Source organism: Amphibalanus amphitrite, unplaced genomic scaffold (assembly GCF_019059575.1).
Source record: "Amphibalanus amphitrite isolate SeventyFive unplaced genomic scaffold, NRLGWU_Aamphi_draft 002002F_arrow, whole genome shotgun sequence".
NCBI lineage: Eukaryota > Metazoa > Arthropoda > Thecostraca > Balanomorpha > Balanidae > Amphibalanus > Amphibalanus amphitrite.
In genome coordinates, this window is record NW_024883495.1 from 2,776 (window position 1) to 15,104 (window position 12,329).

The 12,329-nt window shown below is 48.7% G+C and overlaps 1 protein-coding gene across 2 annotated transcripts; it reads left to right on the top strand.

Moving 5' to 3' along the window:
• The first annotated feature begins 2,682 nt into the window (after nt 1-2,682).
• Nucleotides 2,683-9,598, top strand: LOC122376065 (spidroin-1-like). 2 transcript variants are annotated; one of them, XM_043355738.1, is made up of 7 exons: nt 2,683-2,886; nt 5,476-5,786; nt 6,213-6,320; nt 7,333-7,401; nt 7,604-7,726; nt 8,024-8,318; nt 8,574-9,598. In XM_043355738.1, the coding sequence occupies exons 1-7, from the start codon at nt 2,736-2,738 to the stop codon at nt 8,846-8,848; spliced, it is 1,332 nt and encodes a 443-aa protein (XP_043211673.1). In that variant the 5' UTR covers nt 2,683-2,735; the 3' UTR covers nt 8,849-9,598. The 2 variants fall into 2 exon arrangements, with proteins under 2 accessions (XP_043211673.1, XP_043211675.1); XM_043355740.1 differs by lacking the exon at nt 6,213-6,320.
• Nucleotides 9,599-12,329: the final 2,731 nt, after the last annotated feature.

Below are 12,329 nucleotides of genomic sequence, written 5' to 3' on the forward strand. Positions count from 1 at the left end.
TGCCATTTGACTTTTTGCATTTTTGACTTTTGGACGTTTTGACTTTTTGCCATTTGACTTTTTGTCTTTTGACTTTAATCCGTTTTGACTTTTATCCATTTGACTTTTTTCCATTTGACTTTTATCCATTTTGACTTTTTGCATTTGACTTTTTGTCTTTTGACATTTTGTCTTTTGACTTTTTGTCCTGGAATCAGTGCATTCATATATTGAATCGCGGCACGATATTCGCCATATTGCAGCCATTTCGTCACAGTGCAGGTTTAAAGTGACACAGGTTCAGGCATATTAGACATATCGCACATTATTCGTCAGATCGTTTCAATTTCGGGGTCCCGCATGTAATTTAGGCACTGTTCAGTAAGACGGCATTGCATAAATAAATAATAACTATTTTTATTTGACATTTCACGCTACCTGAGCCTCCAATGACACTCGTAGTCAGTCAGCAACGCAAAAAAGTCAAGTAGCCAGCTGCACTGCTCTGGATGCAAGAGGTAAAGGGTATTTAATGTTTCATCTGGGTGTCTTAGCTTCAATCATATAAGACATAGTGCACATAATTCGTCGGGTGCTTTTATATTCGGCATGAGCAATATTTTTTCGGCTTTGTTCAATCAAATTCGCCATGATGCTGAAAGGCGATAACAAGAATCCATAGCATTTCTGATCTTTTTGAACCAGCAACGAAGTTATGCACCCGATTCAGAAGCCCTGAATGCCACGTGACCGCCACTTGACCGTGTCACCGAGTTCTTAGAGCGAGACTAATGATAAGTTAATTCCTGAGAGCTGAAACTGCATTTGAGCAGGTTTTTGAACAAGATTCACGCTACTCTTGACAGACAGATGGGGGCTTTCAAAAATATTTTCCCAATCTAGCAGCGAATTCACTTGAACATCGCCTAAATCGCTTTGCTGGACGCCGACTATCAGGCCACATGACGAAACCGTGCACGATGACGAAATTGAACCTACGGCTCACTGAATTTGAGCGCACCATCCTCTAAATTGATTGTTCTTCTTTTGAAACGTGTGCACTATTACCGAATATCATGCACTTGGCCGAACTAGAGGTGCGCTATGCCGAACTGTCGAAATCGGTTGCGCTATTACTGAACTGTGTGCACTATTTCTATATTTGGCCGTAAAAAGGTGTAGCGCATTTCACGTTCACGTGACATCCCACATTCTTCATTAGGTCCATAGCTTTGCTGAGGGCTTAAGTTGCGTAGGAAGGTGAGATTTGCTTACATAATCGATTATTTATACCGTGCTGGATTTATTTGAACATTGCCGTAAGCACATGCCGTATGTCGAAATTAAATTAAAGGGACCCTCCCACCTTAACATTAGATTTGAGTTGAGATAGCCAAAATGGGGTCCCTGGCTCACAATTACCGGTTTCGGCACTCACAACATCGAGAAATGCCTTAAATCGGAAATATTGAATTTCAAAATTGCAGCATTTTGATTCAGAGGGGCTAATGCTTAGGAATACCCCTCTGAATGTGTGACGTCAGCGCAGATATCTAACGATTTTTAAATGTTTGACTAAAACGTTTTGTAGCACGCGGTGGTATATGCTATTTGCGCGCAACATCTGCCGCAAACGCCGCACTCCTAAAATAAAGTCGCTAGAAACAGCTGAGATCCCAAAAAAGTAAACAAAAGTAAAAGTCTAATATCTTGAAAACCGGTGAATATTTTTCGGTGAAATTTGGTAGATATTCGTTTTCGCTCTTTCTGAACCGAGCGACATCACTTTCATGCCAATTCATAAACTTTTTTGAAGGTGGGAGGGTCCCTTTAACCTGACGAATTATTATTTGCACTAAGTCCAATATGTCTGAACCTGGGCCACTTTTAACTACACTATGACGGAGTGGGGTGCACAATGACGAATATCGTGCCGCGATTCAATATATGAAGGCACTATGCCGAACCGTCGAAATCACCTGCACTATTTTTGAAATGTGTGCACTTCCGCCTAAATTGGGCGTAAAAAGGTGTAGATGATGTCATTACTCATTAGTCATTGTGCTCTGAAAATAATCAATATTTTCTTGAATGCAAAATTTCAGTCATATAGCTTGCTGTTTGCAGACTGCACATGTCTACTGTAGTATGCATTCTTTGTGTTCTAGCATGACAAATTTACAATCTGCATTAATTGCAAGTTGCAACATAGGTATGCTGGAGTACTCAGTCACTGCAGTCAATTGCCAGGGCACCTCATATGGCTCGTACATGGCACCCCTTCACGGCTCACGCTGGCCGGCCGGGCTCACCACCGACCCCCACGCTCGTGTCCGATCAATTTCATATTTGCTTGCCTGTTTTGTTTTTGCCAGATCTTGCTATTAGCCACCTGTCAGGGCCCAATCTCACCAAGTGCGGTAAACCCATTTTGCGGTAAACTACCCCGCAGTCGATTAAGCTGGCAGCATGTTTGAACAATTATCATCAAACTGCGCTCGGGCCACCAGAGCTCTCAAATCGTTATGAGGCATCATCCAAGAACCTTGGTGATGACTTAATTAAGTTATGGCACTTTCACACAATGTCTGCTAAACGAAAATACGACATTTGGTTGTGAAAACTAGCAAAACTCGTTTGCCGTCCTCGGAAAACGAAATTGTTTCCCGTCCGTGACGTTTTTTCTCGCACTCTGATTGTGCTGCACAGTCAGCGATGTTTTATATCAATGGTGGGGATATTCCATTGTCAAGCGCATGCTTGTTTGCAGCGAGTGGCGAGGTTTACGCTCTAGGCTAACCGCTTTGCCTGGTTTATTTCCAGATGACTTCATCAAGGCGAACCGCGGGATGTTTCGGCGCGGCCGCGGCGGTGGCGGAGCCGGACGTGGATCAACTTCAACCAGAGGTATGTTACCATCCCGCCATTCCCCTCTGCTTGTCCCTCTGTACGTGTACTGCAATTCTAATAAAAGGTTCCAGAGATATGTTTCTCGTGAATACAGTTACCTAATCGGCTAATAGTGCTATTATGTCTAATATTCTTCTTAGATCTCAAACATCACGCAGACTGTGTAGCAAGGTGTTTCATTTACACGGTGATGCGATTCCACTTTCAATTTTACTAATGAGGTCATCTCAAGGAAAAAGTGAGCACGTGGGTGAGGACCGCTGCCGAAACAGGTTAGCTGCTCCACTTCGGACTGATAGCAATCTACCCAGACGCTGTGCAAATCCAATCCCTCTATTATATCTCTGTCTACTGGCTACAATAATTTAGCCTGGGGTGCGGAGCCGGAGCCGGAGCTGGAGCCGGCATATTTTGCCCGGAGCCGGAACCGGAGCCGTGAAACAATAGTTACCTATAGCCCGAAGCCGGAGCCGTCAAAGAAGGGGGCGACTCCGGCTCTTTTTTAAGGAAAAAATTATTGACCTAGTTCGGTTTGACTAGGCACTAAAACATGTGATATTCAAAATATGAAAATAGCCTTGTTATGCAAATACAGAATTAACCCTCGCCCGTATAGGGGGGGGGGGGGTCGAACGGACCCCCCCCCCCCCTCGGTTTTTCGCGAATAACTCGCGTAAAAAGCGGCCGATCGCGACGAAACTTTCAGCACCCTCGCGTTAATCAATTTTACACCTACCCTGAAATTTTCATGACCCTGACCCTAATGACCTTTGACCTGTGACCTACTTTTCGAGACCATGTTTGGCCGGAATCGCGATTCGGCGTATGTCTGCTCGCATTAGCCGCGCGTTTGCAGTCTTTTCGTGGTTTTAAGCGTTCAAACATGGGATATGATGCTGCTCCCATGCATTAGGGTGGGTGTCAAGTCAAGGTCACCGGAAGGTCAGGTCAGGTCACTGACCTTTGATGACCTCGGTTCACTTTTTCGAGTTTTACACGTTTCTAGGCCAGTTTTTGGAGCTGAATTCGAATTTAGCAACCATATGAACATTTACGAAGTAGTTTTGGCACCTTCGTAACATGTTACGAAGCTGTCAGAGGTGGTTGCCACCTACTACGAATACCCTTACTGGTTGACCTGACCTGACCTGACCCGACTTGGCCTAAATGCATGAAGACATCATCTGTGATCATAACTAACATGATATTCGTGATCAGCACCCCGAAAACCCCATAATAGCCACGCTTTACGACTTTCTAACAGGTCCCGATTTTCCCGACTTTTGGGTCATTGACCTGACCTGGAAGGTCAACCGATGACCTAGGGCCTTAAAATTGGGATCATCGGCTTCCTCTCGTCACGGGCAACACGCTCGCTTTTTCCGCGAAGCTCTAGCTCGATCTGGGGCGAAACGGCAAGGGGGGGGGGGTCCAACGGACCCCCCCCCCCCCCTTATACGTTCGCGGCTGGAAAAACACCAATACGGGCGAGGGTTAACGTGCACCAATCCCATCGTCTTTTTTCTTCCACCCGTATTTAATTGCATACTGCATAGGGGATGTACAGTCTGTCTTAAAAGTACCGCGCTAAGTGACGGTGGATCCATCAAGCCTGGCTGAGGAAGGGCCTACAAAATTTGAGTCACCGAAGCAACTCACATCCTCGTCCATTCCCAAGGTCAATTGGTTCGGTGTCTTTCAAATTATAGCAGGCCCTACCTCAGTCAGGCTTGATGGATCCACCGTCACTTTGCGCGGTACTATTAAGACAGACTGTACTGAGTATTGGAGCCGGAGCCGCCGGAACCGGACCATTTTACTCGGAGCCGGAGCCGGAGCGGGAGCCGATTTTTTCTCCGGAGCCGGATCCGGAGCCGTCAGAAATTTCCACGGCTCTGCATCCCTGATTTTAGCACATGCTAATTTTGTGATGTTTGCAATATTGTCAGCTCAAAAAGATATCTTGTTGTTTTATTCGGTATACCTATCGGGTATGCACTGCATTGCTCCCCAATAGATCAAGGGACTAGTTACAGATCGGCAGCTGTGACACGCCCCAGTGCCACGCACGCAGCCCAGTCGGACTGACGCCGGCTTCCCGAACCAGTTTGTAGATCTTCGTGCTTCGAACCCAACGCTCCATCGAGCAGACACACGTGGATTTTGTGGCGCCGGCGTATCATTGATGCGTAACACATCGACAAACGTTGTGGTGTGTTCACTACTTCCGATGGCCATTCGTCATTCGGGATTGTGTTTACGAGTATATAACACAACACAGACTGACAGAGCCATGAGCATAAGATTCAATACAAATATAGTAAAACATGAGACTTAGCAAGCTTTGCTTCCCGACGGACAACGGGATTTCTTATCGGTCAAAAAAAAAAATGCGTAATGTCTCTGACTGGTCCTGCCCTACCTCGAGCATATAATGCCACGAAATAGTTTGATACGTTCGTCAGGCTTCCTTTGAAGAGAAAAATGGCAAAGAAAAATAACTAACCCGTGAGACCAGTAGCTGACCAATAGATTGTTAGCTGCCATCGTGTCCACCCGTCACCAACATCTGTCTGCCTCCTGCAGGTGGCCGGGGCCGCGGTCGGGGTCAGAGCCGCGGCCGGGGCACCTCCCGCGGCCGCTCGACATCGCGCGGCGCCTCGCGCGGCTCGGCTCGCGGCGGCCGCGGCAGCTGGCGCGAGGCGTCGCGGGACGGCCGGGCGGCGAGCACGCAGCGCGGGCGGGGGCGCGGCCGCGGCGCCGGCCGCGGTCAGCGCGGCGCCGCGCGCTCCACCAGCCGTGCCTCCTTCGGCCAGAAGTGGCGGGCGGCCAGCGCGCGCATGGGCAGTCACCTGGAGTCGGCCAAACCAACCGCCTCACCGCTCAAACGCAAACAGGTCAGAGCTCAGGTTCGGCCGCGCCGGCCGGCCAGAGCTGTCATTACGTTGCCATGTTTGAGTTTCGTTGAAATGCGGTAGGGGTAACAAAACAATAGTGGTTGATGCTAGGATCGGTATCGGAAATTTACTTTTCTTTTGAGTGATATGGCACACCGGCACCCTTCTTTCACTAGAATATGCACGTTGTGTCTCCCATGTTTGTCCCAAAGTCATTCACATTCCCCAAGTCAGCATGCTTACCTCTTCTCTTCTGGTTGCTCTGTAGTCTGCATTTCTCACACTTGTGAGAGAATAACCGCTTGAATTTTGTTCGGGGCTCTGATATGTAACCCTGTGTGATGTGTGCTGTTAATGTGTAGCTGCACGATGCCGGGTGTCTCCCTTTTGATGACTATGCTCCAAACCCAGTGTTACTCTCCTCAGCTTCCGAAGACTGCAGCGCACGACGGACTGGGCCTTCCCTTGAAAATACCGGCCACACTTCCGCGCGTGCACCGTAACCTAATCCGGACCACTTTTGATGCCCTACAGGTGATGCGTCCCCTCACTAATGGAATGGTTTTATATAGCACAGGTGGTTGAATATAATGTAGTTTGGCTGATGTCTTGTCTACCTTAGCACGGAAATGCTTACTCACGATACCCGAAAATAAGGCGTCTACGTTCGTTTATCATCCATGTTATTCCATCCGCTGTGTCTTTGGTGCTAGGCTAGTCTTTGTAAATAAGAACACCTTCCTTGCGCCTTCTAATCGCTATAACATACTGTCTCACTTATGGATAACTTATTAAATAAGCTGTCGGCATGGATGAAGTATTCCTGGATAGGTCACTCCCTATTCCCCAACACTAGCGCCTGCGACCAAGCGGCCGCCGTGGTGGCGGAGCGCCGAAACATCGGTAGATAGTGCACCGGCGGCCGCCGCCGTTTGGGTCCATGCTGTAGACGCGCTAGCACAGGGCAAAATTAGCGAGCTTTAGCTCGGAAAATACGATTTTAGACACTTTCAACATGTTTCTACAGCATTTTAGGCGCGATTTCAAAAAGTCAAAGACCAAATTCAAAACGTTCACGTGCATTTTGAACGTAAACTTTTTGAATTTGGCCTTTAACTTTTTGAAATTGCGCCTAAAAAGGTGTAGTCCTTTCTCATAGTTGGTAAGGCTCCATTTAACACACGGCACCATTATTAGGAGCCCAAAAACTGGGCCGACATTCCTGACTTGTCAGTGCAAATTGTCGCCAACTACCATTGCTCCTCAGCAATCACACAAGTCCTTTTTGATGAATAAATATGTAAATGTTAACTTTTTGCATGTTTTCGCCCGTAGGACGCAATACTAAAATGGCGCCGGTGCCCTATCTGCCGTGAAATTGGGTGGTCGGAAAATCGGCGGAGTGTCCTATCCAGGAACACCTAATCCATGCTGTCGGTTAAATCATTAACAATGTGAGCAAAATGCCAGTTGATACAGTTTCATCCACTTATAGCCTCGACTGAGGAGCATTGTTGTGTCTGACCGTGGTACGATTCGTTCTCAGCTGGCTGTGAAAGCTGTGCGAGGCTCCAAGCTCGCCGGAAGGCTGGGCACTCCTGCTAAGGGCGCTAAGGTACAACACGCTCAGCCTTGACTGTCATGAATTAATGCTGATTTGGCTTCTTCCCACACCGCTTGCAATCAGCATGCTAAGGAAAAATGATAATTCGCTAGCTCAATAATAATTGACATAACTCTCGATTTCGCTGGCCGTGTACCCCGTTTGTTTTCCGTCGCGTCTCTCCTGGGCAACCATTAACTGTTGTGTTCAACAGCGGCTGACGACGCTAGCGCTGAAGAAGAAGCGACAGGCGCTGCAGCAGCTGACCACCAGCAGTAGACAGCTGAGTCGCATCGACGCCAGGGATCAGATCATCATGAAGCGACGCGGCCTGACGGTGCGTAGGCTTATCGTGGTATCCGACATCCTGGCAAAATAAAGTTCAGTTCAGTTCGGTTCAGTATGTTTTGATAGCAAAGGACAGGAACAGCATCAGAGAAAATAATCGCGGATTGGCCAGCATTTCCTGGTTTGTTAAACTTATTCGATAAACACGAACTTTGGGTGCTTATTTTTGCTACATTGATGTACGTAGCTCTTTGCTCTCATTCAGTTGATGTAATCGATTTGCTTTTATCTCACGCTGCTCTGGTTTTCGAGTAGCCGTCCATAACCCGTCACCCCTGTCCACCAGACTGTCTCGGCGGCCACGGCTCGGCGCGGTCGGGGCGCTGCCACACGGGGTGGCGCTCGGGGTGTTACCGCGCGGTTAGGGGCCCGCGGGGCCGCCGCCCGCCGGCCGGCGCCGCCCCAGCAGGGAGGCAGGATCCAGGTGTACCACGACGGGGTGCCGGCAGCGACCCCGGCGCGACTGCGGCGCCCGCTGAACCGCACCCGGCTGACGGGCAGCTCTGTGACTGCCCCGGCCGGCTCCAGTCTACTCACCGTCCAGTTCAAAAACGACATCGCCGTCCGACCGATGCGCACAGGTGGGTAGCCGCGACACGCGGTGGAACTGGAACGTAGTGTTGGATGTCGTATTGGGATTCGGAGGAAGACTTAGGAGTAATAAATGATATAGGTAGTTTGTAATTTTGTCGTTTCTTTCTGACTCTGTAACGTATCTACAAGGCCAGTGTGTACTTAGGATCCGGATGTTTTTATACTGTGCCACATTTCCATGCCAGGTGCTGGAAGTATTCCCCCTGTCCTCAAGTCGCTGACCTGCTGACCCACGCTCACAGCGCCGGTGATGGACGACGACGAGGACATGGACGACATGCTGCCACCGTCGCCGCCGCCGCTGCCCCCGCCGCCGCCGCCGTCCCGGACTCGTGGCGGCCTGGACCCGCGCATACAGCAGGAGATTGCCGCCATCCAGGCGCGGGGCCGCTCACAGCACCAGGCGTCGGCCGAGGGCCGGCAAAGCGCCGGCGTGAGCAACTTCCGACCGACGGCAGCGACCAGCAGTCGGACGCTGAACGACCGCTTCACCGCCGACCGCCTCATCTACTCGTGAGCGGCGCCGACCGACGGACGGCAGACGCGCTCCGACCCAACAGACTGTTTGCAGTGCCAGCCTGAGGGGTTTCTGCCAGGCCTTATTTAAACCGAACGCTAGGCTTTAGTTTATGCCAGAACTTCATGTGGATAAGACACAAATCTTGAATATTGATTAGTGCTGTGTGTTCGTTTAGAAGAGCAATATGCACTTCTAAATGCATTATAAAAAGTTGATCTGAGTTAGCGGTGTGTCGAGGCGCGGACATTGCTTCTCTAGAGCGTCGTTTGTTTTGTGTGATCTTTCGCCTTGCATAGCTTCCATCGATCACGTGGGGATGATTAGCTCTCCTGGAGCACCTTGCAGTAGCTCTTGGCTGCCGAATCAAAGAACATTCGACAACATCTCATTGTGCATAGAGCCTAAGTTGGTTGGTTCTGAACCGACGCGTAACTTGTAACGGCGACACTGCGGCGCTGACTTACTAATACCAAACATCGGCTAATGGCTCTGGTTGCGGCCGGAGAGGGTCGGTGAATGGGAGTGTTGCCACAGTGGGGATATCGGGTCTGCCTGGCCGTCTCGACTAGAACCCGGCACTGCCACAGCCGCTGCGGTAACCCTAGCGGTAGAGTGGCGGTAACGGGCGGTGGAGTGGATTGAGTCCGTGCGGACGCGGAGCAGGCTGCTCACAGCGTATAATGACGACAGCGGACGGCCGTTGTAGTTGTGTTCATAATTTGTGACTAAATACATGATTGTATTGTTTGGGTTGTTTTCGTCGGGCGGGAGGAGGCAGGGGAGACGGGACGGGCTAAGTGTCATTTTTTTAGGTTGGGTAGGATTTATGACTCCAGAAACCACCAGGGCCCGTCTGGCGCAGCGTCTCGCATCTGCGCGACATTTGGTATAGTCTGATAATCACCGACGACGGATCTGAAAGAAATGCCTTTTGTAGCCTTCTATCTAAATAACACATCAGTTCACTGACTGAACAGTTTATTTGCGGTCCCTTTATACCAACTGCTTTGAACCAAGGGATATAAAACAGTGATAAAACACTCCTTGAACGACGCCCCCACGGTAAAGATGAGCAATCTGCATTCATCATATGCCAAAGGGAGCATGCCACTAAATTGTGTCTGAAATATTTTCGCTGATGGCGCTTTTCAATGCAGACAACTACTGCGCATAAGACAAAAAAAGTGTTCACCAAAGTATTTTTGAGCTTACGTAAGCAGATATTTTTATGTACGCCCAATTGACAGACGAGGTTTAAAATCTAGCAGCATTGATTGGTGTAAATAATAAGATTCAGCGGCCTGCTTGTAATTTCGAACAGAAATTGGGAGCGGCGCAGTGACATTACCGGCGGTATGGCAACCAATGGCACTGCTGTCAATTTAGCAGCACTTTGATTATCCAACTACAGTTTGATATTCAGGGTGCGTCGATTTCGCCCAAACTTGCCCCAGGGACCAAGTCTGACACGCTGAGCACGAATCTGGGGCCGTATTCACGTCGATCATTTTCGTAAGAATTTTCTTAAGTTTGACCTACTTCTTAAGTAAATTTTTTTATTCACGTGAGCTCCGTCGATAAAAACTTAAGAAGTGTTGACGTGAATACCAAATTATACTTACGAAAGAAAATCGACTTACGAAGTCGACGTGAATACGGCCCCTGGTGTCAGAAATCCGCTATTCTCAACCGATCACCCAAATTTACCGTTTTTGAGTTCGTCCATCTACAGATTGACAAACTCCAGGGGCCATCGATCTGGCCCAAAAATGGGTCTTAGGGACCAAGTCTGACACGCTGAGCACGAATCTGGTGTCAGAAATCCGCTATTCTCAACCGATCACCCAAATTTACCGTTTTTGAGTTCGTCCATCTACAGATTGACAAACTCCAGGGGCCATCGATTTCGCCCAAAAATGGGTCTAGGGGACCAAGTCTGACACGCTGAGCACGAATCTGGTGTCAGAAATCCGCTATTCTCGACCGATCACCCAAATTTACCGTTTTTGAGTTCGTCCATCTACAGATTGACAAACTCCAGGGGCCATCGATTTCGCCCAAAAATGGGTCTAGGGGACCAAGCGTGACACGCTGAGCACGAATCTGGTGTCAGAAATCCGCTATTCTTAACCGATCACCCAAATTTACCGTTTTTGAGTTCGTCCATCTACAGATTGACAAACTCCAGGGGCCATCGATTTGGCCCAGAAATGGGTCTAGGGGATCAAATCTGACACGCTGAGCACGAATCTGGTGTCAGAAATCCACTTTTCTCAACCGATCACCCAAATTTACCGTTTTTGAGTTCGTCCATCTACAGATTGACAAACTCCAGGGGCCATCGATTTTGCCCAAAAACGAGTCTAGGGGACCAAGTCTGACACGCTGAGCACGAATCTAGTGTCAGAAATCCGCTTTTCTCAACCGATCACCCAAATTTACCGTTTTGAGTTCGTCCATCTACAGATTGACAAACTCCAGGGGCCATCGATTTCGCCCAAAAATGGGTCTAGGGGACCAAGTCTGACACGCTGAGCACGAATCTGGTGTCAGAAATCCGCTATTCTCGACCGATCACCCAAATTTACCGTTTTTGAGTTCGTCCATCTACAGATTGACAAACTCCAGGGGCCATCGATTTCGCCCAAAAATGGGTCTAGGGGACCAAGTGTGACACGCTGAGCACGAATCTGGTGTCAGAAATCCGCTATTCTCAACCGATCACCCAAATTTACCGTTTTTGAGTTCGTCCATCTACAGATTGACAAACTCCAGGGGCCATCGATTTTGCCCAAAACTAGTCTAGGGGACCAAGTCTGACACGCTGAGCACGAATCTGGTGTCAGAAATCCGCTATTCTCAACCGATCACCCAAATTTACCGTTTTTGAGTTCGTCCATCTACAGATTGACAAACTCCAGGGGCCATCGATTTCGCCCAAAAATGGGTCTAGGGGACCAAGTGTGACACGCTGAGCACGAATCTGGTGTCAGAAATCCGCTATTCTCAACCGATCACCCAAATTTACCGTTTTTGAGTTCGTCCATCTACAGATTGACAAACTCCATGGGCCATTGATTTTGCCCAAAAACGAGTCTAGGGGACCAAGTCTGACACGCTGAGCACGAATCTGGTGTCAGAAATCCGCTTTTCTCAACCGATCACCCAAATTTACCGTTTTGAGTTCGTCCATCTACAGATTGACAAACTCCAGGGGCCATCGATTTCGCCCAAAAATGGGTCTAGGGGACCAAGTGTGACACGCTGAGCACGAATCTGGTGTCAGAAATCCGCTATTCTCAACCGATCACCCAAATTTACCGTTTTTGAGTTCGTCCATCCACAGATTGAGTAACTCCAGCTGGCACTCAAAAACGGTAAATTTGGGTGATCGGTTGAGAAAAGCGGATTTCTGACACTAGATTCGTGCTCAGCGTGTCAGATTTGATCCCCTAGACCTATTTTTGGGCCAAATCGA

What these genes read in the sequence shown, in the direction of transcription:
- LOC122376065 (XM_043355738.1), top strand. Translation starts at nt 2,736, where the DNA reads ATGCTTGTTTGCAGCGAGTGGCGAGGTTTACGCTCTAGGCTAACCGCT. An exon ending in CCACTTTTGATGCCCTACAG is followed by an intron (nt 6,321 to 7,332) that starts GTGATGCGTCCC and finishes ATTCGTTCTCAG; the next exon opens with CTGGCTGTGAAAGCTGTGCG. An exon ending in TGAAGCGACGCGGCCTGACG is followed by an intron (nt 7,727 to 8,023) that starts GTGCGTAGGCTT and finishes CCTGTCCACCAG; the next exon opens with ACTGTCTCGGCGGCCACGGC.